The 27999-nt window shown below is 47.6% G+C and overlaps 1 protein-coding gene across 1 annotated transcript; it reads right to left on the reverse strand.

Annotated features, from left to right (window-relative positions):
• SYP (synaptophysin) lies at positions 1-27998 on the reverse strand. The gene is made up of 6 exons (XM_079958820.1): positions 27923-27998; positions 23298-23363; positions 12439-12563; positions 10339-10534; positions 9166-9357; positions 1-5321 (listed from the first exon to the last, which is right to left on the reverse strand). The coding sequence occupies exons 1-6, from the start codon at positions 27938-27940 to the stop codon at positions 5031-5033; spliced, it is 888 nt and encodes a 295-aa protein (XP_079814946.1). The 5' UTR covers positions 27941-27998; the 3' UTR covers positions 1-5030.
• Position 27999: the final 1 nt, after the last annotated feature.

Genomic DNA, 27999 nt, shown 5'->3' on the forward strand with positions numbered 1-27999 from the left:
TTATTTTTTAATACATTTTCTTTCCCTTTTTATTTGGTTTTTATCCATTTTTTTCTCTATACCTTTTGGGTGAGGGGGCAGATTTGGGGGATTAATGCACATTTTTCCTGTCATTTTGCTGCTGTTGTCATTGGTATTTTTGTCATTTAAAGATGGAAGAAAAAATCACGATATCGACCGGGGCAAAGAGCCGGACAAACTGAAACGCACAATTACGGCACGATCAGATACACAGACACTGAGTAATATATAGTCAGAGTGCCTCTGGGAATGTTGGGAGAGGGAGGTGGGGAGGGATGCTTTGGCTGCTATGGAAAATAGGTTGGTTTGGAGGCCACAGGCTGCAGATTAAGAGTACAGGAGCAGGAATTTTGGGTTAGGCCAGGAAAAGAAATAGGTCCATAGGAAGAGAACCATAAAGATGAGAAAAAGAAAGAGGTGAAAAGGAAGAAGATTGGGAGAAGGGTAAATCAGACAGTGAAATGAACTGGAGACTGGGGGAAGGAGGGAAGAGGTGGGGGGGGGGGAGATCAATATTATCCTGATCCTAAACAAATTTACTTGGAAGTAAACCCAGATGGAACCAACTTCCCAGCTAACTGCTAAAGATTACGACCTGAAACCACAACCACAAGATTACACCCTACAATTCTATGTGAATTAATCAAGAATAACTACAACACTTCCTCACAACTGTCATGGTGCAGCATATTAACCATAGGCCTCCTTTCTGTGTATGAAGGGCAGTATACTAATAAATAATAATAATAATAATAATAATAATAATAATAATAAATTATTGTGAGTATGTGGAACCACCAACGGGCTCAGTACCCTGTGGAAATTGTGCAGAGGCCCAGGCTGCCTGGGTTCCCTGTTGGACCTAGACATTTCTGAGCCACAACAGATGCTCAGAAGTGACATGGCAGCTCTACATACAGGTTCTGTGTGGAGGTGTCAGTTCATACAATCTGTACGTCCTGTGCAATTCCTGTTTGGCTGTTTGCCTGACAGAAACCCCACACGCTTCTCACAACGGCCTCAGAACTAAGGTCGTGGGGACACACTTGAATCACCCTGACTGTGAGTACAATGAGTTGATAAAAGGGATCCAGGTGGCTCCACTTTCAAGTATCTTGAATATGCAATCTTAGAAGGAGAAGGAAAGAGGGGGGAAAGGAAAAAGGATGTATAACAGAGTCTCCCCCTTGGTCCTCCCCCTGCCCTGAGCTGTGGGCCCCAAGCTGCACCGGTGATCATGGCATACATGCTGGTATAGGGGGAAATAATGTAGCCCCCAGAAATACAACTCAGTGGGAACAATACCCCACCCCACATTTTGCCCTTTGTCTCCCCTCCAGAATAAACCCTTCTGCAGAGATTACGTACGCACACACACAACCTCCAAACCGTAACAAACACAACAGTGCTGTGGGTCCCCTGTTAGGATCTCCCTCCTTTTAACACCCCACATCCCTAATACAGACCAACAGGGAGGAGAAGCAGGAGACAATTTCCCCCAATATTTTGGTTGCCCTCTATCCTGACCCTTAAACTTTTGGGAGGAGGGGCTGGGAATGGAGAAGTGAGTGTTAAAAACCTTAATTAAAGCGCTGAATATAATATTGAACCCCAAACCCCTTAATAAACCCCAAATCTGCCGGGCATTCCGGCACTGAAGATGGCAACTGAATCTCCTCCAATCTCAGACCCCTCCCCCACGACCAGCTGGTGTTCCTGGGGGGCATGCGGAGGGGAGATGGAGGAGCATTTGCCCCGCGTTGGGGGCCAAGTGCCAAGAGTGGTGAGAGTCATGCCATGCTTTCCACAACATTGGGTGGGTGGGGTTCCAAGGGAATGGCGGGGGTGGGTTAGAGAGGAGACGGGAGAGCTAGTAGTAGCTGTGGAGTTTGGGGGTCTGGGGCCGAGATGGCAGGGGTAAAAAGGGAGCCATGTAAAGTCACAGAGCTGTCCCAGGGGTGGGAAATGGATCGGGCAGAGTGTGTGCGCACGAGGCAATGGGAGAGGGGGCGGTCTATCTCTAGTTGTAGTTTCTCATATATATATAATATATATATATAAACAGCACAAACATCTACATTCATTTGGGAGGGGGAGGGATGACACCCCACCAGCCCCCTCCCAGTGCAAGCACCCACCAGCCCCCCCTTTCCCCTGCTCAAGGGGACATGGGGGGCAGGGACAGGATGGTAGCTTCCTCCACACAACGCCTCCTACTGGGGGGGTAGGGACCTGTGGGAAAAGAGAGAGAAAGAGAGAGAGGAGAGAAAGTAGATGAACACAGAAAAAAAGGAAGCTTTCCTGTGACAGAAGCAACACTTGCACACAAAACACCCCCAGGAGCAACTAAACAGAACTGAGACATATCTCTGAAGTGTTTCTCCAATGTGGGTGGAGGGAAGGGCTCTTCCTGGCTCAGCGGCTTAGGGGAGGGGTTGTCCCCAACCACGGCATTGTCGCTCCTACCCCTCCCGGCCTTGGAAGACCACCATACAGCCCAGAGCCAAGAGGCCGATGGGTGCCAAGCAAGGATTGTCTTCCTCGCAGGCCTGGCATGACAGGGCAAACGCAGAGGCCCAGGAGGACACACCACTGCTAGTGACTTAATTTTATGTTGATGTAGCCTATTTTCCCTGTTTCTGGGCCTCCCCCCCCCCCGTGGATCCTGCTGCCTGAAGCAGCAGCCTCATCTTGCCTCATGGGCAAGCCAGCCCTGGGTAGGGCCCCAGGTGAATTCTGGGGCAGGTAAGATGGCGGCGTCTGCTGCAGCCGCTTTGCTCAGTACTTCTCTTTTCAGCGCTGGGCTGCCCCTCTTGCAGCGCCACCCACCCTCCCGCTCCCTGGCCAGCTTGCTTAGGGCAAGAGCCTGGAAGGCCCCTGGTGAAAGTTCCCCTCAAATGGTGGCAGCCCCGGCCGGAAATTTATAGGCTTCCTGAGTCTGAATGGTGAAGGGGCAAAGTTTTATTTCCACGCTGGGAAGTTGTCTACAAAATGCATTTTAAGACATGAAACTCTACTAAGTGGATTTCAGATATGGGCTAGCTTTTATTGACAAGAAGCCCAGCTGTTTTAAAATAAACTCCTATTGCTAGAGAGCAGTATCAGGCTCAGTTGCCCAAACTTCATCAGACTACTTGCATGAGTGTTGAGCCGGCAAACTTTTTCGCCTACCACAGCTCTTCTGAAGAGTGTCTTAGCTCAATATCTGGTGCAAATCAGTATTTGTTAACAAAGAAAACTGACACACAGCCAATTTTCTCTTATTTCTGATTATGAGGGTTTTTCTTTCTGGCTGGGACCATGGCATACACAATCTTACCAATTAAAATCACTCCCCCACCAACTCATAAAACACATGTATGATATTTTACTTATTAAAAGAATTCATTTCTCTCAGTTGTTGTTTGTCAGCAGAGCAAAACATCTAAGGCATGGTGCAAATTGCAGCTTGGGTGTGTACCGAGTGAGGGGGGAGCTTAATTTGGAAAGGAATTTAATCCCTCACTCCCTAAGTACCACAGTCCCAATTTCATTTGGGGTGGGTAGGAGAGCTGCTATTAACTTTTTGACCCAAAGGCATATATAAATTTGCACAAAGGAATCTTGACATCATTCTTTACGGCTGCATGCAAAGGACAAAGCGTTGCTTTCATTTACATCCTGACAAAGGACTCTTTGCTTATTGATTCAGCTGAGAGTGTGTTGTAGAGCAGTTTGAGAAAGCCTTGACTCTCGGAGGTCCGTGGCCAGGCTTCGGAAGCTGCCTTCTGTGCACCAAGAGCTGAGGACGACTCCTCAGGGAGGGAGACACGCTAAGGCAGAGGGGGCTTCTGGCCATGAAGACCAACGGAGGGGAAGGAGTCCTAGCAGCAGCCAGCTGCTTCTCTAGTCCATGATGGAGTTCAAATCTGAACCTGAACCTGATATCTGGGGCAAATGTGCCTAGAGACCTACAGACTAACAAATTCCACACACAGACCAACAGACCATTCAACAGTAGCCAAAAGGCTCTCATATCAGGGATCACGGTCATTATGTCAGCAATCCAGATCAGGTGAGGGGAATGTTTGGTCCTCTAGATGTTTCTAAACTACAACTCCCATCATCCCTGGCTACGCTTGCTGGGGCTGATGGGAGATGTAGTTCAGCAACATTGTAAGACCAAAGGTTCCCTTCACCTGAATTAGATGCTCACAGTCCAGATGTGTAGGATGTTATTCTCCTCTAGATTCCACACCTTTCAGTCTCAGGCACAACTGCTATAATATACAACTGGATAAAAGTTGCATGTCCCAAATATCAGTGAGCTGCCAAATAAGACCACATTTGTTACTAAATGCCATCTTACTTCACAAAGCACAACAGCTAGCAGCATGCTATTATTATTTTTTGCATGCTTTGGATGTGGGGAAGCATTCGAATATGGGTATGCTCACATTAGTAGCTTGAAACGCAGTGAGGTCACTTCATCTGGTTGTGTTTCTATCCAGATTTGCATGGAGTTGTTCACATTGCGGAAGGGGCCCGGATGTATTTACCTGATGCACATTACCTTTAGGGTTTCCTCTCCCTATCACACACACACCCAATTCCTATTCAGCTGGCACCTGTGCTTGTGCACTCTTCTGCACAACGGCTTTTGGGGTGCCACATTCTGAGGGTTGTTCATGTCTTAAGGGTGTCAGGACTGTGTATGAGAACTACAGGTTGACTTGCAAACTGTCCCTTTCATAAAATTGGTGTGTGATGATCAGGTTCCAGTGGTCAAGGAGTGACGCTTCAGTGCCCTGCATAGCTCCTTGTTCCTCCTCCATGACCAGCAAAACCATAATAAATGACACAAATGTGCTTAATTTGCAGAACATGGGTCTCGACTGCAGGACTCCGCTTTTCCTGCAGAGTAATATTTTTAACATGTTGCTTGCACAGCCTTACTCAAGGGCGAGAGAAGAGAATTCTCTCCCCCCCCCGCCTCCCTATCCAGCCAGCCAGTAGTACAACTCACCCGCCTACATCTGGTTTGCGAAGGAAGTGGGCCCGCCTTGGACACCTTGCTGCCCATACTCTCCCTGCTGCCCATAGCCCTGCTGGCTGTAATCAGGCTGGTAGCCACCCTGCTGCCCATACGTGTCTTGCTGCCCATAGCCTGGCGCTTGGTTGTAGGCGTCGCCAAAGGCCTCAGGTGCTGGCGGCTTCTCCTGGGCAGGGGGGTACTTGATGAAGGGGGCGCTCCAGCCCGTCTCTTTAAACACGAACCACAGGTTCCCCAGCCAAAGCACCAAGTTCAGGAAGCCAAAAACCTGGGGACAAAATGAAGACAGGGTGGAGAAAGGACAGTTAATTGCAGAGCCTTCCTCACCAATCCCAGTTCCCTGCTATTTGAGAAGCCTTGTCTGGAAGAGTGTGTGTGTGTGTACATGCACACAGGGCTGGGCTGCCCATTAGTCACCTCAGGTGGTTGGCTGGAGACAGGTGGGAGGAGTGGCAGATTTGGAAAGGGAAGAGAGGGACATCTCGTGGGCCTTTGCTGCTGTGGATGCAATGCCATTAGATGCCTGCCTGGGCCCAGCGCCTCTCCCGGTGACCCCACAGGGCAGAGGGGGCAGAGGGGGAGGGGTGCGTGGGCCCAGCCACTGCTACTCCTGCCACCCTCAGCCACTAGCTCAGTTGCGCTGGTCCCCAGCATCGTCCCCACCCAAAGCCGGGGGAGGGGTTTAACTGCTGCCACCAATGCTGCTCCTGCCGCCACCTGTTGAAGCACTCTTAGCAAAGTACCATTCCTGGGAGGACTGCCATTTTCTGATTTGCCTCGAGCAGCAAAATGTCTTGGGCCTCCCTGGGTGGGCGTGCATGTTAATGCTGCAAAACAGGGGGAATTTTGAAGCCCATTTGCAGAACAAAGAAACTCTCATGGGCACCCTGCATGCATACATGCTGCAACCTACACAAGTTTGCTTTACTAAAGAGTTAGGGCTTGTCCCCATTTCCACTTCTTCCGTGCCTGGAAAGCACAGGTCAGAGCAGTTTCCTATTTGCCCTGCCACTTTCCCCAAGGAAATCTGCTCTTTACCACTGAATTGGAGCAAAGGTCAATCTGCAGAAAACCCAACTGACATTTGCTCCGATTCAGTGATAAAGATCGGGTTAGTTGAGCCCTTAGGATCTTAGCCCATCTAGTATTTCCTACACTGACTGGCAGCAGAGTTTCAGTCAGGAGTCTTTCCCAACTTAACCTGGAGATGCTGGGGATTGAATCTGAAACCAGGTGCTTTACCTGTTTGCTGTCTTTCCAGTCTTCTCACTGAAGAGAATCTGGAAGAACCCTAGAGTTTCTTAGAGCATAGCTTTGTTTTAAGAAGGCAACCACATTAACTGTGTGTGCCTCCCCCTGCCCTTGGATCACGTCCAATACTCAGCTGATGCTGCCTCTTTGCAGGGCAAGAGGGGTGCGAGTGGGCAAGTGCCCACCAGGGAAGACTGTCCTTTATTAGGACCTTCTCCTTGGAAACCCACAAAGGTTTCCCTGCAATAGTTTGAAGATTACCATTTGCTCTAATATTTCATAAACATTGCAGCTCATTTATTCATAGGTGTTTAGCCACAAGTAGATCAGCTAAAGGGCTGCTGCAGTGCTATGCCCTTGGAATGGCTCCCACCAACAGCCACATTCACAAAAATTAAATCTCAGACCTCCCGTCATTCACTCATTTTTGCCGCTGCAAACTGAAGGTTGATTTATATAAGCACATACACCAGATTATATCTCATCTGAAGAATCACTTTGGCTTTATTTTGGTCAACATGACTGATGAGGTGAGGCAGAAGACAGTAAATGGCCAAGTGGCAAGGGAAGAAGACTCCTAGCCTGACTGGGGCAATGGAGACTCAGCCATTGCTTCTTGAAACATTCTGATAAGGATGTAAGATGAGGGTCTTCCCTTTCCCCCTTAGTCACTGCTCTGGAGACAGCAGCCAAATATTACCTCCCCTCCACCCCACTGATACATCAGCCAGTTTGGAGAGGGAGAGATCTGTTCTGGCAACCCTGGGAAACTATGGACTTCATCTTCAAGCACTACCTACAGAGCACTGACATCTGTCAGTTCCCCCTAACACAGCTACTCTCCTGAAAGCCAGCAGCTGTGCCATCATCTTTGCAGATTATAAAATAAGATTAGAGAATGTTCCAAGCTTCTCTTTTAAGGCTTTATTTCTTCAAGTCTGCTTGGGGTCCTGTGCCACATTGAACTCAGTGGGATCTACATTTGAGTAAATATGCAATATGTATATAAATGAACAAAAGCAATTCTGTCCAGAAAGCAAACATCTTTTCCTCTTATTTCTTGCTGTAATTTATTTTTATTGTTGTTTATAATTCTTTGTATATCATATTTTAGTATCATTTTGTTGTAAGTCTCCCAGAGAATATTTATTGACAGGTGGATAAACATCAATCAATCAATAATTGGCAAACACCCACACACCCACATATTACTGCATGCATAGATTACTGTTATTCTCTTACACTAACATGAACACCAGCAAAACTCACCCAAATTAAAGAACTCTCAGTCCCACTGATAAGAAGTTGTTGCCAGTGATTAAAATGGGCCCCAAAGATTATTCAATTAAAGTTTCAAATGGATTAATTTTAAAACCAAATTAAAGATGTGGTGTCCTACGCAGATTTACCGTATTTTTCGCCCTGTAAGGCGCACTTTTCCCCCTCCAAAAATGAAGGGGAAATGTGTGTGCATCCTATGGGGCGAATGCAGGCTACTTGGCTTCAGCGATAGCAACGAGAAGCCTCCGAAGCCTGCGCTCCGGAGGCTTCGCGTTGCTTCCGCTGAAGCCAGGAGAGTCTGCTCTTTGAGGCTGGTGGCGGGGGGAAAGCAGCGCTTCCCCCCATTGCAAGCCACAGAGGATCGGGGGGCAGCGGGAAGGCGCACGACGCCTTCGCACTGCTCCCCAACCCCGCTTTGAGGCTGGCGGTGGGGGGAAGCAGCTCTTCCCCCCATCGCCAACCCCACAAGCTGGTTCAAAAAGCCCGCAGGAGCCACACACTCTTTAAAGGGTGCGTGGCTTCTGCGGGCTTTTCTATGAGGTGGGGGAATTGTCCGCTGCTCCCAGAGCTGCAGGGGGGGGATCATTTTTTCCCCCTTGATTCCCCCCCTGAAAACTAGGTGCGTCTTATGGGCCGGTGCGCCTTATAGGGCGAAAAATACGGTACTTTGAGGAAACATAACAGTATGAATGATCTACCACCCTACAAAATACGGAACTACATATATACACATGAATACCACACACACACACCACCACCACAAAACACATAAGACACCTTTACAGCAGCTGAATGCTCAAAAGCACCCAGAACTGGCATCTAGGGTTGGCATGGCTGAGCACTGGCAGAGGGCCCATACTGAACAACTGGCATGAGGCCGCTGGACCTGCTCCTTCTCTCCACCCCTGCCACCGCCTCACCTGCTCACCCTCCTTTTGCTCTGGCCCAGACAACAGGGGTGGTGAAGGGGAGGAGCAGGAGGGGCACCAATCTGCCTGGCAAGCAAGCAAGCAGCAAGTAGCAACAGCAAGAACATTAGTGTGGCGTCTGACTCACTGAAAGAGGGTGTTTTGCCCAAGGGCTCTCCAAAATCTGGAACTGGTACTGAAAGCACAGGCTATAAGATGCCTTCTTAGAGGCCAGAGTACAAATATACACAGGTTGCCCTTCCTATGGCTCAGCAGCATTCCATCCTCCTTGATTCCAGGGCTCAGGAGTCTGCCCTGGCTGCCCTTAGGCTCAGTCACTGAGATCCTCAGGGGAATCACTGTTAATAATCCCCCATGACTTAGATCAACCTGGAGCCATGCCTTCAGTATTGTGGGACCAACCTTATGGAACTCCCTTCCATAAACCCCTGAAGTCAGACAGATCACCTCCCCACTGAACTTCTGGCACCTACTGAAGACTTTTTAAAATTCCATCTGGTATTCTAACCAAGGTTCCATTGTACAGTTTTAACTTGTTTTTGTTTTTGGGTTGTATCTTTGCAGACTGCTTAGAGATTATAGTAGTTAAAGGGTATATAAAACATTGAAGCAAGCAAGCAGGCAAGCAGAGTAAGTGCTTGGAGGACTAACCACAGAGGTGTTGAGGCCGGAGGTGACTGGCTCCCGCAGCTCATTGCACTTGTTGCCTTCACTCCGGCACACAGCCATGCCTTCAATCACATTGTCAGGGTCAGTGGCCTCCTTGACATCTGAAAGGCCCTTGGCCCAAGCACAGGAGCTCACCAACCACATGAAGGTGAAAACAGCCGTGACGATGAAATCCTGCAGTGGGGGGTGAGGGAGGGCAAGAGGTTACAACTATGGTTGCCAAAAGATGAGGCAGGTCCTTGTAGGAGAAGCAAGTGGCTACCAGTGGATTGTTAGGACCCAATGGTACTCAGACCCTGGACCAAAGACACTACCCAGTGTCCAAAGAAAATCCAGGAAGAGGTGGAGTCACCGGGGCCCACTGTGAAACCACTGCGCTGGTGACACTTCTCCATTTGGATGTGTCTCACTCAGCTTGGGCTAAATATGGAGCTCCCCCACACACACTTGTCCAGATCCCCTAATCCAGACCCAGTTCCTGCTGCAAAGCTCCTTAGCTGCTTTGGGCCTCCTGCTTCACACTTGCTCCCAGGACCTTCTGGTCTGTTCAGAATTGGTGGAAACACACACAGAATTTCTGGTGTGCAGTAAACTAATCAGCTGGTCAGTCAAGCCACTGTTTCTAAAGCCCCAGGTAGCTAGCACAAGAAACACAAATGGTTTGTCAAGCCCCTGCTGAGCCCCTCATGCATCACTGCTGGCTGCACCCAGCATGGTGGGTCACCATCACCCTAAAGTCCAGCTGCACATCAATATTCCGAACTTCAGTTCTTCACTCAACTTTCTCCCTGTAGTCCAAATACTTTAGAAACCCTGCCTTATTCCCTCCATCCCTAGACCAAGTTTTATGGCCCTGATGTTGCAGCATATGAGGCAGGAAAACAAGCACCTTGCCCAGAATATAACTATCTCCTAATGTTGCCACTACTCTTTGACGGTACTGAGTTAGACACTGCTAATGGCCATTGGTCTAATGGCAGAGGTGGCCCTGGCAACAGGCTTTCCTAATGTGCCACTACTCACAGCCCCCTTCAGCTGCTGTGACGTCTGCTTTTGGTCGTTAGGAAGTGTCAGGGTTTGGGGCCGTTGCCTCAAGGGTCCCTGCATTCAGCCACATGTCTATGCTGCATCACACCCTGGAGTTTGGGCACTCACAATCATGGGTCCCTTGTTGTTCTCCCTGTACTTGTCCTGCATAAATACGTAGACTACAATAACGGCAAGGGAGTAGAGGAAGGCGAAGACAGCAATGGTGACAAAGAATTCAGCAGAGGAGGAGCAATCTCCAATCAAGAAAACTTTATCCTTGTTCCCTTTACAAGTAGGAGCTTCAAAATACACCTGGTGGAGCCTGGGATGGAGAAAAAGAGTGAGAGTCATCATAGCATCACAGAACTGGAGAGCTGGAAGGGACCCCAAGTGCCATCTAGTCCTCCCCTGCAACGCAGGGATCTCCACTAAAGCATCCGTGACGGATGGCCACCCAACCTCTGCTTAAAAACCTCCAAGGAAGGAGAGCCCACCACCTTCCAATCAGAGCTGCACATACCCTAGGCTGTTGCTGTTTGAATTCTGCACCAAAGCAACACACATCTGGTGCCAAGAGAAGCTGAATTTTGAGTTAGAGGATTGTGCAATTATGAATGACTTAGGGGAGGAGTGCTTGAATATATCTTATACCAGGGGTCTGCAACCTTTAAGACAAAAAGAGCCACTTGGACCCGTTTCCGAAGGAAAAAAAACTGGGAGCCGCAAAACTCGTCATTATAAAAATAACTTTTTTGTCACTTTTTTATTATTTCTTTGTTTGACCCCTCAGAATTACTCCTCATAGAAATAAATGTTAAATTAACAAGTTACCTTTTTGTGTGTGTGTGTTCTTCACTCCCCTTCAAAACAGTGACCAGCGTACATGCCCCTTTCAATGCAGTGATCAGCATACATGCCCCTTACAATGTAGCAGGCGGATGGGAAGGTGACGTCGGGACGGTGCGTGACTAACGCATGCACCGCCCCCATGCAACGTCACAGCCAGTACAGCGCCCGCCACAGTGGGGAGTGTTGGGGCGCACAATGTGCCTCCTCCCCTCGCTAGTATCCGCCCCGGAGCCGCGGCAAAGGTGTAAAAGAGCCACATGTGGCTCCGGAGCTGCGGATTGCAGACCCCTGTCTTATACCAAATCACTGATTAGTCTGACTGACAGCAGCTCTCAAGCCAAGGTCTTTCCCAGCCTTCTTATATGAGGTTCTTTAAACAATGCTAAGGCATTGCACCAAGAATTGCTTTTAGGGAAAGTTGTTGGTTGTGTTTGCATTTTGCACACATAAGTGTTAAATGAACAACAAATAAATTCAAGGCAGGAGGTGGAGAGAACAGCCCCTCTCCCAACAGCTGGGGCTTGGTGTTGCAGTCACCACTTCCACTGTGGTTGGAGAAATTCCTTGCCCTTAATGGTGGATTAGCTGCCCTTCTCACACTATAGCGGGGGCTGCCCTCCCCCCCCATGGTATGCAAGGATCTGTGTGTGCTTACTGAGTGCGAGCTTGATGTTTGTGTCTGCTACCAGTGTGTGTTTACCAGATTTTGAGGTTGTGCAGTACCATGCATCTTATGCTTATGTAGCTGGGATTGAGTGGGTGGAAGCAGCGCTATACCTGCTCTGGTACAGGCCCTCAGGTGAGAGATGGGAGAGGAGTATTACATTTTTCAGTGGGGGTTGGGCATGAGTCCATTAGTGCTTCAGAGATTAGGAGCATGTATGTGTGGTTGGCAATGACCTGTTGTGTGTGGGTTGTGACGTTGTTGGGTGTGAGTGGATTATGCATGAGTGGTTGATGGAGGTGGTGCTTGAGACAGGGAATGGTTGTGTGAAATGGATGGTGAGTGTTTGTACGTTGTATAGATGGAAATTTGATATTGTGGCGCGCTCTGATTTGTTCTGTTTTTATATTACCTTTATGTACTATAGACATTGCTTATATATTTTGTAATGTGACTCATCTGACATGGTTTCATGGTGCTTATTGGCTACAGTATATATAAGCTTATGGATTTATCTACTGTAAACCACTCAGATCTTTTGGACAGTAAGTGGTTATAAATGGAAATTAAAAAATACAAGAAATTGTATTTTACAAGCTGTAAGCTTCCTTGTTATATTTTATGAAAGAGCGGGTTATAAATTTTCAAATACATGAATAAATAAAACTGTATGGATCTGCCTCTGAATAATCGCTGCTGAGGATTCAACTCACCGGAAAGGGTAGGCAAACTCCACCTTTATATCAAGATCGCTCTCAGTCTTGTTCGCACATTCAACACTCAGGCGGAATTCTCCACTGTAGCTGCCACATGTTGCAAATGCAAAGATGGAGAAGAACTGGGGGGGGGGGAGGAGAGAGAGAGAGAGAGGCAGCAAATGTCAGTGCTCAGAGGATCCTGGGCCATTTCACTACAACCCGTTGATCTTCTACGTGGATCCTGATCAACAAAGGATCCTGCTTGACTTCCCAGCATAGTTTGATGTGACAATTCTACACGAGCATAAATCCCTGTGTCTTAATGCCATGGTTTACCACCATTTAGCATCATCACATGTGACAACTTACATATGCATGGTATTATTCCGTGTAGGAAGACAACTAGTGGTGCGTGAGACAGGAAGAGGAGCTGCAGGAAAGAAGCCTAGAAATGTTCACACAGAAACCCACTGGTTTCATAAATGGTTGTACCCATTTTACTACACATCAGCAATGGTTAAAAAAAAGTATGGCACTGCACAAACAAAAAGTTGACGTGTGGTAAGAAATGGCATAGATTTCAAACCTACTTGGTGGTCATGTATAAGTAATCTGTACTTCTGGGAAGGAGTTTAAGAGTTTAAAAATGCAACGAGAACTCCCTTTGGAAACACTTGTTATTTTATTGGAGAAAGTGTAGGCTGTTCTACAAAGGAAACAAGATTGTAAAATTGTAGCTTGCAGCACTTAAGATCATTGCTAGTTACTGGAAGCTTCCAACAACAAAGCAGTGGCTATGGGAAAGATGGCAGCGGGTGTCAGTGCACAAAGGTGCATATTATAACATCAACGAGGTGGTTTAAGAGCGGGTAGAAACCCCTTGGAACAAGCATGAATCTTCTCTCTGTTCAGCCATTTTTTTCCACTCAAAACTGACACCCCCCCAGCTGCATTCCCCTGTTATCTAGGAAAAAGATTAAACTTTGGTTCTGATGTGAACAGATGAATATGAGTTTTCATTTCTAGCTATTAAAGCTATTAAGGGTGGTGGTAGTGGGAGAAAATATGTGTCAGCTGCTGCTACATATATGATTTATAACCACAACTTATCTTTCACAGCTTCTCCCAGTCTCCTGGGAATTATAGCTCATTGAGGGTGCTGAAAAGTCTGTTAGAGAATCCCAGCGCTGCCTCACTCTGCCATCACAGGAACACAGTTGCTTCACCCTCTTTAAAGGGAATAAATACTGAACCACTTATATGCCTTTGATATAGGCATATTCTAAGCACTCGGAAACAGAAATGGTCCAGCTGACAGAGTGGCAGTACAGTCAAACCTTGGCTCCCAAACACCTCCATTTGGAACATTTCAGCTCCCAAAAGCCAAAAACCTGGAAGTAAATGCTCTAGTTTTCGAACATTTTTTGGAAGCTGAACGTCCGACGCAGCTTCTGCTTGAGTGCAGGAAGCTCCTGCAACCAGTCGAAAGCTGCGCCTCAGTAGTTGAACCTTTTGGAAGCTGAACAGGCTTTCAGAATGGATTATGTTCGACAACTGATGGTATTCAGAAAGACCCAATCTTGTCTAAGCTTTATTTTCCTAACTTTACACACCCCATTAGAACCCGCTTCTGCTGACATGCTGGTTTTCTATGTGGAAGGGATTTTTGTGTATGCCATGGTGTCGTGTGTACTGACGTTGTACAGCAGGGATGGGAAAGATGTTGTTGGTTAGAGTGTTGGACTAGGATCTCGGAGACCAGGGTTCCAATCTCCACTCAGCCACAAAGCTCACTGGGCGACCTTGAGCCAGTCACTCACCCTCCACCTGACCTGCCTCACAGCGTTTTGGTGAGGATAAAACAGGGAGGAGCAGAACTCTGTATGCCACCTTGAGCTCCTTGGAGGAAGGTGGGATATAAATGCAATAAATAAATATGTAAATAAAATACTCAAGAATTATCTGTAGGGCCAAGTTTCCTGCCTTTGATGTACAGCCCAGTTTCAGATTAACCATCTCTGTGTGAACTAGGCCTTAAAAAGGAATGAGGCGGCACTTAATATCTGGACCACATCCAAGTTTCTCTGACATTTATTTGTTTTTGTTTGTATTAATGCTTTATTGAAATTAAAAGGAAACAACGAACAAAAGGTTTATCCATAAAAAAGAAAAGAAAATGGTAATATTTGTTACATCATATCACAATAAGGTCTTCTTGCATTTCTAATGACTTCCCATCACCCCATTGTGCATCTACCACTTAATCTATCTAGCGCACTGTTTGTTTTCATTTTTTTTTTGTTAATCTTCATCAGTAATATATTGTCTTATAATTATCAATCATACCACAGAAGTCATTTGAGGTCTGTCACTGATGTCATATTATTACAATAGTCCTTAAGGTATTTTTTGTACATGTCACATTTTTTAATAAATGTTTGATCAGTATGACCTCTCAGTTTCTCTGTCATTTTTGCCAACTCGGCGCACTCTAGCAGTTTACTTTGCCACTCCAGTTTAGTTGGAATTTTCTCTCCTTTCCAATTCATAGCGATTAATATTCTTGCAGCTACCGTGGAATACAATAATATTTCCCTCGCTTTTCTAGGTATGTCTGGGCCTGGTATCCCCAGGAGGAAAGCCTCCAGGTTTTTTTTAATGAAGGATACCTTAATCATTCTTCTCTGACGTTTGAGTTGAGTGGTAAGGCAGACCACCTTGTGCCATTTTATGTGCCTTGGCTCTTGACACACAATGTATGCACACACCATTTTAGAGGACGTTCCCTTCTCACAGCCAAACACTCCTTTCTCATGAAAGGCCCTCTTGCTGGAATCATAATGTCACAGAGTTGAGCACCAGTTGCCTCCTCTCCTGTGGAGGCAGGACCAGCCCCTGTGGAGAGGAACGCAAGACTTTCTTGGGCTACTGGCTTTTCTTAGGCCAGCAGGAGGTGCCCTGGGGAGCAAACAGACAGATGGTTCTTTTCCAGCTGTGGCTGCTGCTGCTGCTGCAACCTTCTGGGGCTCTGAGCAGTAATCCCAGCCTGGGGGCGGGGAGGCTTTTGGTTCACGGTCATCCCGGATCAGCTGAGAAACTCAGTGTGCAATCATAGGTATTTTTAGAGTTGAGCGTGAGCTCAGTATAAAATGAGAGATATAAAGAGGAGGGGAGGGGAGTCTTCTTCCCCCTCCCTTTAATCTCCTCCTTCCAGTGGCTGAGCAGGGACCAGATATTAACCCAGCACCTGACCCACTTTGCCGTCTGCCACCCGTAGAGTTTGTGTCGCCATTCCTGCGCTCAGCACAGAGTGCAGAAGAAGAACGCTTCAGGGAGGAAGGAGATACCCAGGGTTTTAAGTGCATGCTTTGCTTTGATCGTTGATGAAACCGGTTTCTTTCTTTCTTTTTAAAGTATGTCATTGTGAATTTTATAGTGAGGAGCTTAAACATCATTCTAATTAAGTGGTTTATAAAGAAGCAATTACAGTGAACAAATGGGACTGGCAACGTATTGACTGTTGCTGTTCAGGATGCCAACCAGCCAGGAAGGTCTCCTTTCAGGATCCCCTCCCCACCTCGCCTTCCAGAGTCAGCTGGCATTCTGTGCCTGTGCAACATGTTCGGGTCCCATTGAACGGTTTTGGGTTTCTTAGGGCTTTTTCCACCTAACATTTTGTTCCCTGAAACCTACAAATACCTACCTCTTGTGTGGATGGTGCTGTATTGGCTACATAAGGATCCATCTTTGAAGACTTTGCTATTAACATATACTGTATAGGATAAATCAGTAAAAGAGGGGGAGATTGGGCAGGACGGCTCAAGAGGAGGATGAGCAGAGTTGTAATGCTTCAGCCATGGCTGACCAAAATGGAAGGAGTAACATCAGCACACCTGTGTTTCATGTGCACTCATTCACACTCAGTGTTAGTGGGCTTTTGGTGCACCTGGATATGAAGCCGGCTTCCAGGTTAGGTGGAGCACAGTGGAAGGATTGGCTGAACTGCACAAGCAGCCTGAGCTTGTTTCTTGGGGTGACAACCTTTATAAAGGTGCCAGTGAAACGGTGCGCAATCTGAGCATTGCACTCCTGTACTCTTTACAACATGGTGAGGACTGTGCACTACAGCTGACTGGAGTGGCCCAACATCCTGGGCCCATTTACATGATTATGTGCATGTTTAGCTTCTCATAAGTTTGCAGGATTGTTGGAAACCTTTGTGCAGTAAGTGTGACGTACATCAATCCTAAATAGTATGACAAGCATTACACTGGAGGACACCCTTCTGCAGCCTAGATCTGCTTCTCTGGTAAAAACCACTGGGAAGGTGCTTGAGGCCACTGCAGAAGCTGCGCTTTCTCTTCATGTGCCCTAGAGGAATTGCAAGGGCATTAAAGGTACTGACGAACCCTATCAACATCTTCATGCAGATGTGCCTCTCTAGACAACTTACTGCACGGCACACAAGAAAAGATGGATTAAGAATTGCCAGTGGGCCTGAAAGATAAAGGGATTTAGGATTTATCTAAAGCCTCTGTGGCAAGAATTGCATGCATCTGTGAGAGAACAAACCAGGGAAGGTGTCTAGGTGTGCCCCAGGTGGCAGCACTAAGGAGGGCTCACCACTGCCATTGCTCAAGTCCTTCTGGGTGAAGTGCCAAAGCACTACTTGGCAGAGAAAACACGGGCAGCTGCAGGTTTTGCCAGTGAGGGAGGTCTAGAGTTGCTCCAGACCCTAATGAGATAGAGGCAGGATCCTGCCTCTTTAAATAGCTGTGGCTTCCCCCAAAGAATCCTGGGGGTTGTAGTTTATGAAGGATGCCGAGCACTGTTAGAATACACCCTTTCTCCTCACAGAGCTACAATTTTAGAGTGACTTAACTATCCATTTTGCTTCCCAGTGAACTCTGGAAATTGTAATTCTGTGGGAGGAATAGGCAACTCTTAACAACTCTCAGCAGCCTAAACTACAATTCCCTTGACTCTTTGGGGGAAGCCATTACTGCTTAAAGTGGCCTGATATTGCCTTAAATGCATAGTGCAGATGGGGCCAAAAGGCCCAAAATAGTGGAGTATCAAAAGCCCAGAAGGTCTCCAAACACTGTTGTGGTTAATGCTCAGATTGCTATACACTTCTCTTTCTCTTTCTACTGCAGGAATGACAAGAAGTGGTGTTAGCTGAGTTTCCCAGCCACCACCACCTTCTCCTACTGCTTTCTACCTAAGTCCAGCATAGTTGTACTTATTTGAAACAAGCATCAGGAGATATGCTGACTGTGGCAGGATCCCAAAGGATGCCACACCAGAGTTTGAGGGTTTACTTATACAGGTATATATCATTGCAAAGAAGCTGGTAAAATGTGGGTTGAATGAGGTAACTGTTAGGTGGATTTGTAGCTGGTTGACTGACCAAACCCAAAGAGTATTCCTTAATGGTTCCTTGTCATCCTGGGGGAAAGTGACCAGTGGTTCTGTCCTGGGCCCATTGTTGTTCAATGTCTTTATAAACAACTTCGATGAAGGAATTGAGGGGATGCTCCTCAGATTTGCAGATGACACCAAACATAGCTAATGCTGCAGAGGACAGAATCAGAATTCAAATTGACCTTAAAAGATTGGAGAACTGGGTACAAGCTAACAACATGAATTTCAGTAGGGACAAATGTAAGGTTCTGCACTTAGGCAGGAAGAACCAGCTGCAATAATATAAAATAGGGGACACCTGGCTTAGTAGCAGTACATGTAAAAAGGATCTAGGGGTCTTGGTGGACCACAACCTGAACATGAGCCAACAGTGTGATGCAGCAGCCAAAAAAAGCTAATGATATTCTAGACTGTATCCACAGAACTTTAGTGTCCCAATCAAGGGAATAGTATCATTGTGTTCAGACCATACCTGGAATACTGTGTCCAGTTCTGGGCACCACAATCTAGAAAGATGGTTGACAAGCTGGAACGATGATTAAGGGTCTAGAAGCCAAGCCTCATGAGGAACGATTGAAGGAGTTGGGTGTGTTTAGCCCGGAAAAGAGGAGACTGAAAGGAGGTATGATTGCCATCTTCAAATATGTCAATGGCTGTCACATGCAGCAAGCTTGTTTTCTCCTCCTCTGAAGGATAGGGCTCGAACCAGTAATGTTAATATCAGGAAGAACTTTCTAACAGTAAGAGCTGTTTGACAGCAGAGCAGGATTCCTCAGGAGACAGTGGACCTTCCTTGGAGGTTTTCAAGCAGAGGTTGGATGGTCATCTGTCAGGGATGCTTTCATTGTGATTCCTGCATTGCAGGGGGTTCGACTAGATGATCCTCAGGCTCCCTTCCAACTCTACAATTCTAGGAAGGCTTAAGCTTCACCCAGAAAGCTGATGTTCTGAATTTGTGGTAGGATTAGAGCTCAGTTTGGTCCACGGTTCCCTGCTTTACAGCAGTTCCCCAACTGTGTCCTTTCTCTCTCTCTCCTTTGTGTGTGCATTTGGAGGGGCTGGGGCAAAATGTTCAGAATGGGCATGTGTTTTTAGGGTACATTGTGTGAGCTGAAGTAGTTACTTAAGGTTTAATGATGCCAACAACACTGTGGCTCTTTGGAAGAGGAAGCGGAAACCTGTGGCCCTATACTCCTCTCATCACACAATAGCGCTATGGAGGTCCTTTGTCTCCTGTTGTGCTTGGTGCGTATTTGGTGGGTGCAAGCACCTTCCACGGCTCATCTTATGTTCTTCTTATAGACAAATTAATGGAGGACAAGGTGATCAAGGGCTACTAGGCACAGCGGCTACCTTCCACTTCCACTGACAGAGCTTAAGGCCTCTGAAGGCAGAAGGCCCTTGTGCTCAGGTCCTGTTCTGGGGCTTGGCACAGGCATCTGGTTGGCCAGAGGCTGGACTAGGTCGGCCATTGGCCTAATCCAGGAGGCTCTTCTGATGTTCCTTGCTTCCTCCTTTGTTCCCTGAAAATTAGGGAAACTGAGGGATCTTTTTTCTGGACTTTTGTACTCTTGATTCTTTGTGCATGTTTGTTTAATTTGAACAACCTCAAGTTACACCTCAAGGACCGCCTCTCTCCATATAAACCCTGAGATCATCCTCTGAAGCCCTTTTTCGTGTGCCTCCTCCACACGAGGTCAGGGAGAGGCCTCCTCTGCGGTGGCTCCCTGTTTGTGGAATGTTCTCCCCAGGGAGGTTTGTCTGGCACTTTCATTATACATATTTAGGCCCCAGGAGAAAAGGTTCCTCTTCAACCAGGCTTTTGGCTCAGTGACAGCCAATGTCCCTTTAAATGTGTTGTCAGAAGGGGGGATTATTTGTTTCTGTTCTTATTTTTATTATGTCTTTTGTCTTTTTCATATTGTAATTTTGTGTTGTGAACCACCCTGAGATCTACAGGTATAGGGTGGTATACAAATGTAATTAATTAATTAATTAATTAATAATATAACAACCTAAACATTATATCTTGCCTTTATCTGTGAGGAAGAGGCCTGGGGAACCTGTGGTCCTCCAGCTGTTGGGGGACCACAACTCCCCCCCCCCATGACTGGCCATCTGGCTAAGGCTGGTGAGAGCAGCATTGCAAGGAGACCCAGAGAGGCTGCAGGATCCACATGCCTCGACCACAGCCCTTCTTTGTGGCTTGTAACATTATTTCATTATTTTGTGGATTCTTCTAAGCCTTTAAAAGCAATTTCTATTGTCTCCATTTTCAGTGGCTTACCTATTTAACAAACTGTGACCATGACTCTGTAAACCAAGGGAATGCTTTAGCTTTATCAGATCTGTATCAGATGTGGCTATGAATTGCAGTTGTGTTGAGCTCTAAGATTACTCTAAGCATAGTGGGGGAAATATATGATATTACTCCTGATTCTGCTCCTTGGGATGTAAAATGGCTGGTTCTTGCACCACAGTTGCAAATCCTGTACTTACAGGAGGGGTTTGCACCCCTTTTGTTGTAGCTAAGAAAACATTCCAGATAAAATTACATATGTATTTTCACCTTAATGTAATTAGTCTACCACCGGTTCTGTTCTCATGGTTAGGGCTCCTGGATCAGAATTACTGCTAATAGATACTGCATGGGTCTATTTTAAGGCAGCTTAGTTAATCCACAGCATGCTTGAAGCTTGATTCTCTGGTCTCCTCTGCATGGCAAACAAGCTGATCTGATGAGGCAAAAGAGCTGCTATGTGCAGATTAACACCAGCACAACAAAAGACCCAGGAAACTGGACCAGGGCAGCAGTGGTGTGAGGCCCCAGCAAGTGGAATTGGAATGACAGAGAGACACAGACAGAATGGAGCCTTCACAGGTGCCATCCACCAGGAAATTATCCTGCATAAGACCTATTGCTATGCTCTTGCACAGCTCCCCTTCCTTTCAGCCAGACAAGGTTACTTCCCAAAGGACTGTGTCCTCTGTCAATTAGGGAGGAGCACCTGGATTTTCCATCTCATACACCAAAACACTCCAGCTCCTCCCAGCTTTTTGAAAGGCTGTTCTTGCAGGCATTTGTTTCTACATTAATGATACTTTGCTGTTGGTTACTGATGATCATTCTGCTTATCAAGCCACCCTTGTCAGGCCACAGTTGGGAGAATGCAGCTTCAAATCCCCCCTCAGCCATGAATCTCACTGGGTAACATTGGCCAGTCACTCTCCGCTAACTCCCTCACAGAGTTCTTGCGAGGATTAAACTGGGGGGGGGGGGTGAGTGTGGAGAACCACATGCAGCGCCTTGAGCTCCTCAGACAAAATGAGGCATATAAATGTAATAAATAAATGCTGAACAGAGGGCAAAATCTACCAGAAATTCATTTTGTACAAATGAACAGGAACTGCACAAGCGGTATTGCATGCTTCATTGTTCAGTTGTAATTACAATTGTTTGGAAAACAACATGACAGGTATGTGCCAACAGCAAAAATAAGTAAATAAATAAATCTGTTTTCAGTAATCCTAAGAAGGCATGTTAGCATCATCTCTCTCTCTCTCTCTCTCTCTCTCTCTCTCTCTCTCTCTTTCTCTCTTTCTTTCTCTCTCTCCACATACACAGTGGATAAGAGTCTATTTCTTGAAATACTGATATTGTTTAAAATAGTTATTGTGCTTGTTGTCTGCAAATGCTCCAGGACATGTGTGTAAGAATGAATTTTTTAAAAAGCCCTCTCCATCTTTTATTGGGGAAAGGATCAAGTATTTCTCCAGAATCTGGATTTGTTCAAATCCACACAGCCAAGAAGGCAGTCTAGATGTGCCACTGCTTATGAAAAGCTTTAGGAATACTTGAAGATGAAGGTGGGCAGCTTCCATAAGAGATGGGAGTCTGCAACCTCTCTCTCCGGGTGAAGACAGAGGCAGTGTGAAAGCAGAGCTCACAACAACCTCTCAAGCTGCAAGGTGAGCCCATATTTGAGACCTAAATGACAGATGTATAGACTGATGAATCAAATACTGGCTCAAAAGTCAGTGTTGCAGGGATAAGGACCTGTCAAACCTGCTTGTTGCAAATACAGACCTCCAGTTGTTGCTTTTTTTCCGATTGGTGGCACATTCCCCCATAGGCAAGCTGGGGCGGGGCAAGGGGGTGCACGTCTGTGGTGAGAGGGGCAATGAATGTGACTCTTTCGTACAGACCATCCCAGTTTTCTTACATCTCTCTATCCAGGCAAGCAAAAGGCATCATTACAGTCCACAGACACATTCCAGGGAGGCATGAGAACTGGAGGAGCAGAGTGGAGGGCCAGTGGAGGAGGTGTCCTCAGGGGCAGCGGCCTTGGGAAAGTCCTAGGGCCCAAACTGACAGGCCTGGCCACTGGGCCTGAGGTCCCCACTCCTGGTATGGAATGTCCTGCTTAATGGCAATGCAGAAGCTTTATTATAGAAGCTGGCTGCTGCAGAGGAAGTGGCAGAACATCATTTTATCTTGTGGCTGGTCCCAACATTAATTCTACTTGAGATCAAAAGGCCAAGGAACAAGGTAAATGTCCCCCCCCCCAAGTCTTACAATCTGTTCTCCACCATGTGAAATGAGCTGCTTGGACTTCCATTCCTCCCCCAGCACAGTGTTGTTCTTTGACACTTTCCTATCTGAGCCTGAGGTGTGTGCCTCTTGTGACACCACTTTAGCAGATGCACCCTGTCTTTCCATCAAAACCACCATCATTTCCAGGATGCAGCCCTTTGCTTTTTCCATGCCTCCTGCCAGATTGCCACAGTCACTGTGGCACGTGGGAATGCCAACTGAGCAGGTAAATAAGAGCCTGGCCTGCTCCTGTGCCGTTAAGGATAGCTGGACCTGTAGCAGCCTGCCAGCAAAGTAGTTTACCTCTGAAATGTGGAGAGGAAGCCTACTGCTATCTATCCTTCTGTTCTCACGTGATGTTAAGGCGCCACAAGTTCCTTCTGTTGCTCTTACTGCTGGGACAGAGCGGGGGGGGGGGGGGGATAAAGCAAGATGGGGTCCTTGTTCCATACTTCAAAGCACTCTGCATTAAGCAGCTCAATCCTGCTGGGACAACCAACCTAAAGACTGACAGATAGTAAAAAGTGGGAGAATTTGCTGTTATGGATATTAAATTTTCATACCTTTATTTTTAGATATTATGACTGATGTGGAAATTGTGCAATTTGGTTATGCACTTTTGGTTGTGTTTCATTTATTGTTTATAGCTCCTTTTGTTGTGTTTGTAATTATGAAAATCTTTTCATGATGTCAGCAACCTTGAGCATGGTTTTAACTACGGAAAGGTGGCATACAAATAAAATTATGATAATGGTGATGAATCCGGCAAAGAATGGGAGGAACAGAATGGACAGCCTCTTTCCCAGCCCGTCTTTGGCCCACACAGAAGGTGACTAAACAGAGGACTTGGACTCACCCATTCTAGCAACTTCACAAAGCCTAGAGGCTCCTTGAAGATCCGGAACTGCCCGACGGCCACCAGCTGTGAAGAGAGAAAGGACAAGTTTGGTTTAGAAGCTGCTGCCTTGTAGGAACTGCCTAGGGACCTAGGAAGCTGCCTTCTGTGGTGTTCCACCTATGTCATCACTGTCTACTCTGAGCACCAGAATTTCTGGCAGAGGATTCCCAGCCTCATCTGGAAATGCTGGGGCCTGGATGCAAATGCTCTCCCACTGAGCTGTATATGATGCTGCTGCCTTATAGTGATCAGGGCAAGTCCCATCTACTTCAATGAGCCCTTCAGGGTCACAGGCTATCTGGCTATGCTGGGAGAATCCCAAAAAGGATCTGAGTGCAACTGTGGAGGCAATTCAAAGCGTCTGGAGCACACCAGGCTGGTGAATACTGATCTATCACAAACGTTCTCCAAACAATAATTAACTTGGTTACATTTTTCACAGAAGCGGCATACAAAAAGGAATTTGTTCCTGGAACCCCACCGGCAATTGGGCACAGAACGGCTGGAATTCAGCTAAGTTGGAATCATGCCTGAATCATGGCACTACCCATATCCCAGAAGTCCTGGCCTTCACTGCATAATCAGCAGCATCAAGGAAGGGGAGGTGATAAAAACAAAATAGCCCTGAGTCTGCTTTGAGCCCAAAATACCAAGCCACCAAAGAGGCTGCCTCTTAACTGCACTGGCTTTCCAACTAACCTCCACCAGTAAGGTAAAGGTAAAGGGACCCCTGACCATTAGGTCCAGTCGTGACCGGCGCTGGGGTTGCAGCGCTGGGGGCAAATGGTTTTATCCCACCTTGGCACAGTTTGTACTGAAGCATTTAACCTTTCCCAAATCACAGAGATGCAGCACATTTACCAGCTCTCAGATGAAACTCCCTTTCATCTCTCTGCTCTGGCCTATCCCCTTTTAATCAGTGACTCATGAGGAGAGATAAGAAGGTGAGCTCCTCTTATGTGCTCTAAAACCAAACCTTTGCACCTCATGTTTATTTATTTTGACAATTTCCTCTGCCTCTAAGCAGTGTGCAGGATATGGAATACAATGGAACAAAAAATGTGCTATGACTATAAAATCAAGCATCCAATTAAAAAGCCTGTGGAATACAGAAGTCTTGAATATTCAGTCATTCTTACCACCAATATCTAACACAGCACTTCTCTAATGTATCACATCTTAACCATATCACACATAACCTCTTTTGGACTCAAAGACAACAATATTTTCTTACCAAAATAACTTTGGTTGCTAACCTGTTAGCCTTTTATTTGCCTGACCAGTGAAGCTGAGTTTTGTCAGGTAACCACCAGTGCTGGTGTTTAAAAAGCCAGTAATATCCGAACTCAATCTCTGGATTGATTGGCTTTGATTCTATCTGTCAGATTCCACCCAATGATCCACCAGCTTCCTCCTGGGTTAGGTAAAAAGGTTAAAGGTAAAGGATCCTTGGGTGGTTAAGTCCAGTCAAATTTGACTATGGGGTGTGGTGCTCATCTCACTTTCAGGCTGAGGGAGCCTGCGCTTGTCCACAGACAGCTTTCCGGGTCATGTGGCCAGCATGACTAAACAGCTACTGGTGCAACGGAACACTGTGACAAATGCCAGAGCACAAGGAAGCACCGTTTTCTTTCCCACCGCATCTACTTGCACTGGTATGCTTCAGGGTTAGCCCCTGACTTGGCCATATTTTCCTCTGGCTATCTCCTGAACTTTGTCCACACATGCCCTCAAGGAACAAGTAATTTGATTCTAATACCACCGTAATTGAGGCAACCACACACCAAGCACTATGCCATCATAGCCAAAGCAGTTGGAGGGCACCAGGTTGGGGAAGGCTGCCACAGAGAACTATTTCCTCTCAAAGACCACAAAAAGCAAGGTAAGATGCATCCTCTACCCTGACGTTTCTCTTGGTGCAATTATTCCTGCAGGACACCCATGAAAAAACCAACTTGTAAGAGAGATCAGTCTCTCCTCCCTTGCACAACACAAAACATTCTGCCCTTTGGAAGGAAGCAATTCACAATCTACTGAAATAATACTTAGCATTTCCATGTGTTCATGCATTTTATAAAAGTAATGTTTACAACAACTATGTAAGGCCGTGTTACTGTCCCCATATCACAGATCAGAGCTGAAGGGACAGTGATTTAATTAAGGCACCTCGAGAGTTTATCTGTTCTGGGATAGGCTGAAACAATATCCATCCAAAACAGCCATTCTCCATAACGCTCTATGATCTGCACACTCCAGTGGATGGAGGTGAAAGTAAAATGAACTACAACAGTAGCACCACCCACATAAACCATAAACCCCTTCTCAGCCTCTACCCACAAAAACATCACCACTAACTTCAAAGTCTGTGCATCCCATAGCCCCACCATGCATCATCTCTCATGCTTATATACTGCTTGACAGTTGGCGAGCTCCATTCTAGTTATGACACACATATCCCTGATTTGCACACTCAGAGGCAATGCGACAACACTGCCTACGCACATCGCCCAAGACCCAAACTGTCCTCCAACCACCGGTCTATATTTTCTCCTTGCAAAACAGAACAAAAAACTCTCTTGCCCAGGAGCAATTAACACCCAGCTCATGACCCAGCACAACGCTGCACCTGCACAAAATCATCCCTAACCCTAAAAAGACATTCAGAACAACCCATCCTGGGCACCATCACCAGTAACCTCAATTAGCACCCCTGCTTTACATCTGTCACGCTCCACTGAGAAAGTGGATCTAGCTAACCGTTCCCCATCTCAAGACGTTAACATAGTGGAGTCAGATGCTCCTGGACCCCCATTCAAGGGCTGCACACTTCTGCCTCTCCAGCTGGGCCAGCTTGGCAAGCAAACGCACATCAAGCAGTTCCAGATCTGAAATCATAACACCTTAAAGCACACAAACACTAACACATGTTTAAAAGACAAAACAAGCCCAACAGTACCAAATTTAGGTACATTCTATCTACCAGATGCTGCCCAAACCCCAAAACAGCTATGATTCACTGACCAAACACCTTTTGAGGTTTATGGAGATGTGTTCTCTTTTTCCTCTGCTATGTGAAATTTCTAAGTGAGAAAAGCGAGTGGGACTGTGATCCTAAGCACCCATATATGGGAGTAAACCCTCCAAAATACAGTGGAACTTACTTCTGGGCAAATGTGCACAAGACTGAGCTGTGAGAGTCTTAATGCAAAGAAACTGCCCACACCCTCTTCAGGATCGCAGCCTCTCCCAACACAACACAAACTGACATCTCAACTCCCCATTTCTGGACTCTCTCCTTACCAAGCAGTTCTGCAAATGGCCACCACCAGACACCCCCCCACCCTCCACCCCTCTGACTCCTGGACTAGTAGCCCCGCTGTAAAGCCAAAAGTCCAGCCTAATTTCTGGGTGCCCCGTCCAGAAATTCCCTCCCCAAACATGAATGCCACCTTCCTGTGCTCAACTTCTACATCACTGCACCTCCTCCCCCAGGCCAGCTGCCCAAGCGAGTGAGCAGCAACCCCCGCAGCTCCAAAAGCGACACCCCCATCCTATGCAAAATCCCTCCCCCATGCATCTGACTGCGGTTGCTCTGGGGAAGAGTCTGAGAAGACGCCCCTCCGCGGCATCTCCTCCTTGCCAGCCCCCTCGGGCTCGCAGCGCGGGGCGGCCAGATTGCACCCTCCAACCTGCTTTATTGCCCGACAGCCGCCTCCCACCTCGTCCTGCCACAGATCCTGGAAAAATAAGAGAAGAGAGCCCCCCCCTCCCCCCCCCCGCTGCGCCTTGAGGTTCTTCTGCAGCCATATTGATGCTTCTCGAACACCATCTGCCGCTGCAGCAGCCGGAGAGGGGCCCCTTCTCCCCCCCGCCTCCCCGCCGTGAAAGGCCGCCCCCCCACCCCTAACCTGCACTCCCCCCTTCGGTTGCAAAACAACTCCACGTGCCCCCCAGCCCTTGCCCACCCCAACCTGCCTTCCTGCCCCCCCCTCGCAGGGTACACTTGCTGCGGCCCGCATAGCCCTCCCCCCCCCTCCGCTTTCTGCCGGCGGCGGGTCTTGCGTGCGGGGGCAGCGATCGCCCTTCCCCCCGCCCCTGTTTACTGCAACCGAGAGCATCCCTCCCTCCCCCCCCCCGCGTCCTTCGGCTCTCCAAGCGCCGTCCCCCCGGGCGTAGCTCTACTGCATCGCCCAGCCATTTTCCTGCCCCCCCCCCGCCCGCTTTCCGATCTGCTGCAATGACCGACGGCAGCATCTTGTCGCCTCGCCGCGCCGCCGTTGCTGCAGCCCCCTCTCCGAAGCCATTGCGGAGGAAGAAGCGGGGGGGGGCTCCAGCTATTTCGAGGGCATTTTCATCCCAGCAGCCTCCGCCCCCCGCCTTCACTGCAGCATTTGCTCCGCAGCCCCCCCGCCCTGAGCTCCGCGCATCTGCTGCAAATCGCGGGGGGGGGGGCTGGCTTACCCCCCCGGCCCCCCCGTCAAGGGGCTCCTGCCCGCAGCGCCGCGCCGGCCCCCGAGCAGCCCGGCCGGGGGGGTCCGGGGGGCGCCGGGGAGCTGCTGGCGGGGTCTGATTTGGAGGCTCACCTGGTTGACGACTTCCATCTTTGCGGGGAAGGCGAGCGCGACGCGGCAGAGCGCCGGGGAGGTTGGCTGGGGCGGGG

The sequence above is a fragment of the Podarcis cretensis genome (assembly GCF_951804945.1).
Source record: "Podarcis cretensis genome assembly, chromosome: 17".
NCBI lineage: Eukaryota > Metazoa > Chordata > Lepidosauria > Squamata > Lacertidae > Podarcis > Podarcis cretensis.

What these genes read in the sequence shown, in the direction of transcription:
- SYP (XM_079958820.1), bottom strand. An exon ending in ACAACAAGGGACCCATGATT is followed by an intron (nt 9,358 to 10,338) that starts GTGAGTGCCCAA and finishes CCCCCACTGCAG; the next exon opens with GATTTCATCGTCACGGCTGT. An exon ending in CCGGCCTCAACACCTCTGTG is followed by an intron (nt 5,322 to 9,165) that starts GTTAGTCCTCCA and finishes TTTTGTCCCCAG; the next exon opens with GTTTTTGGCTTCCTGAACTT.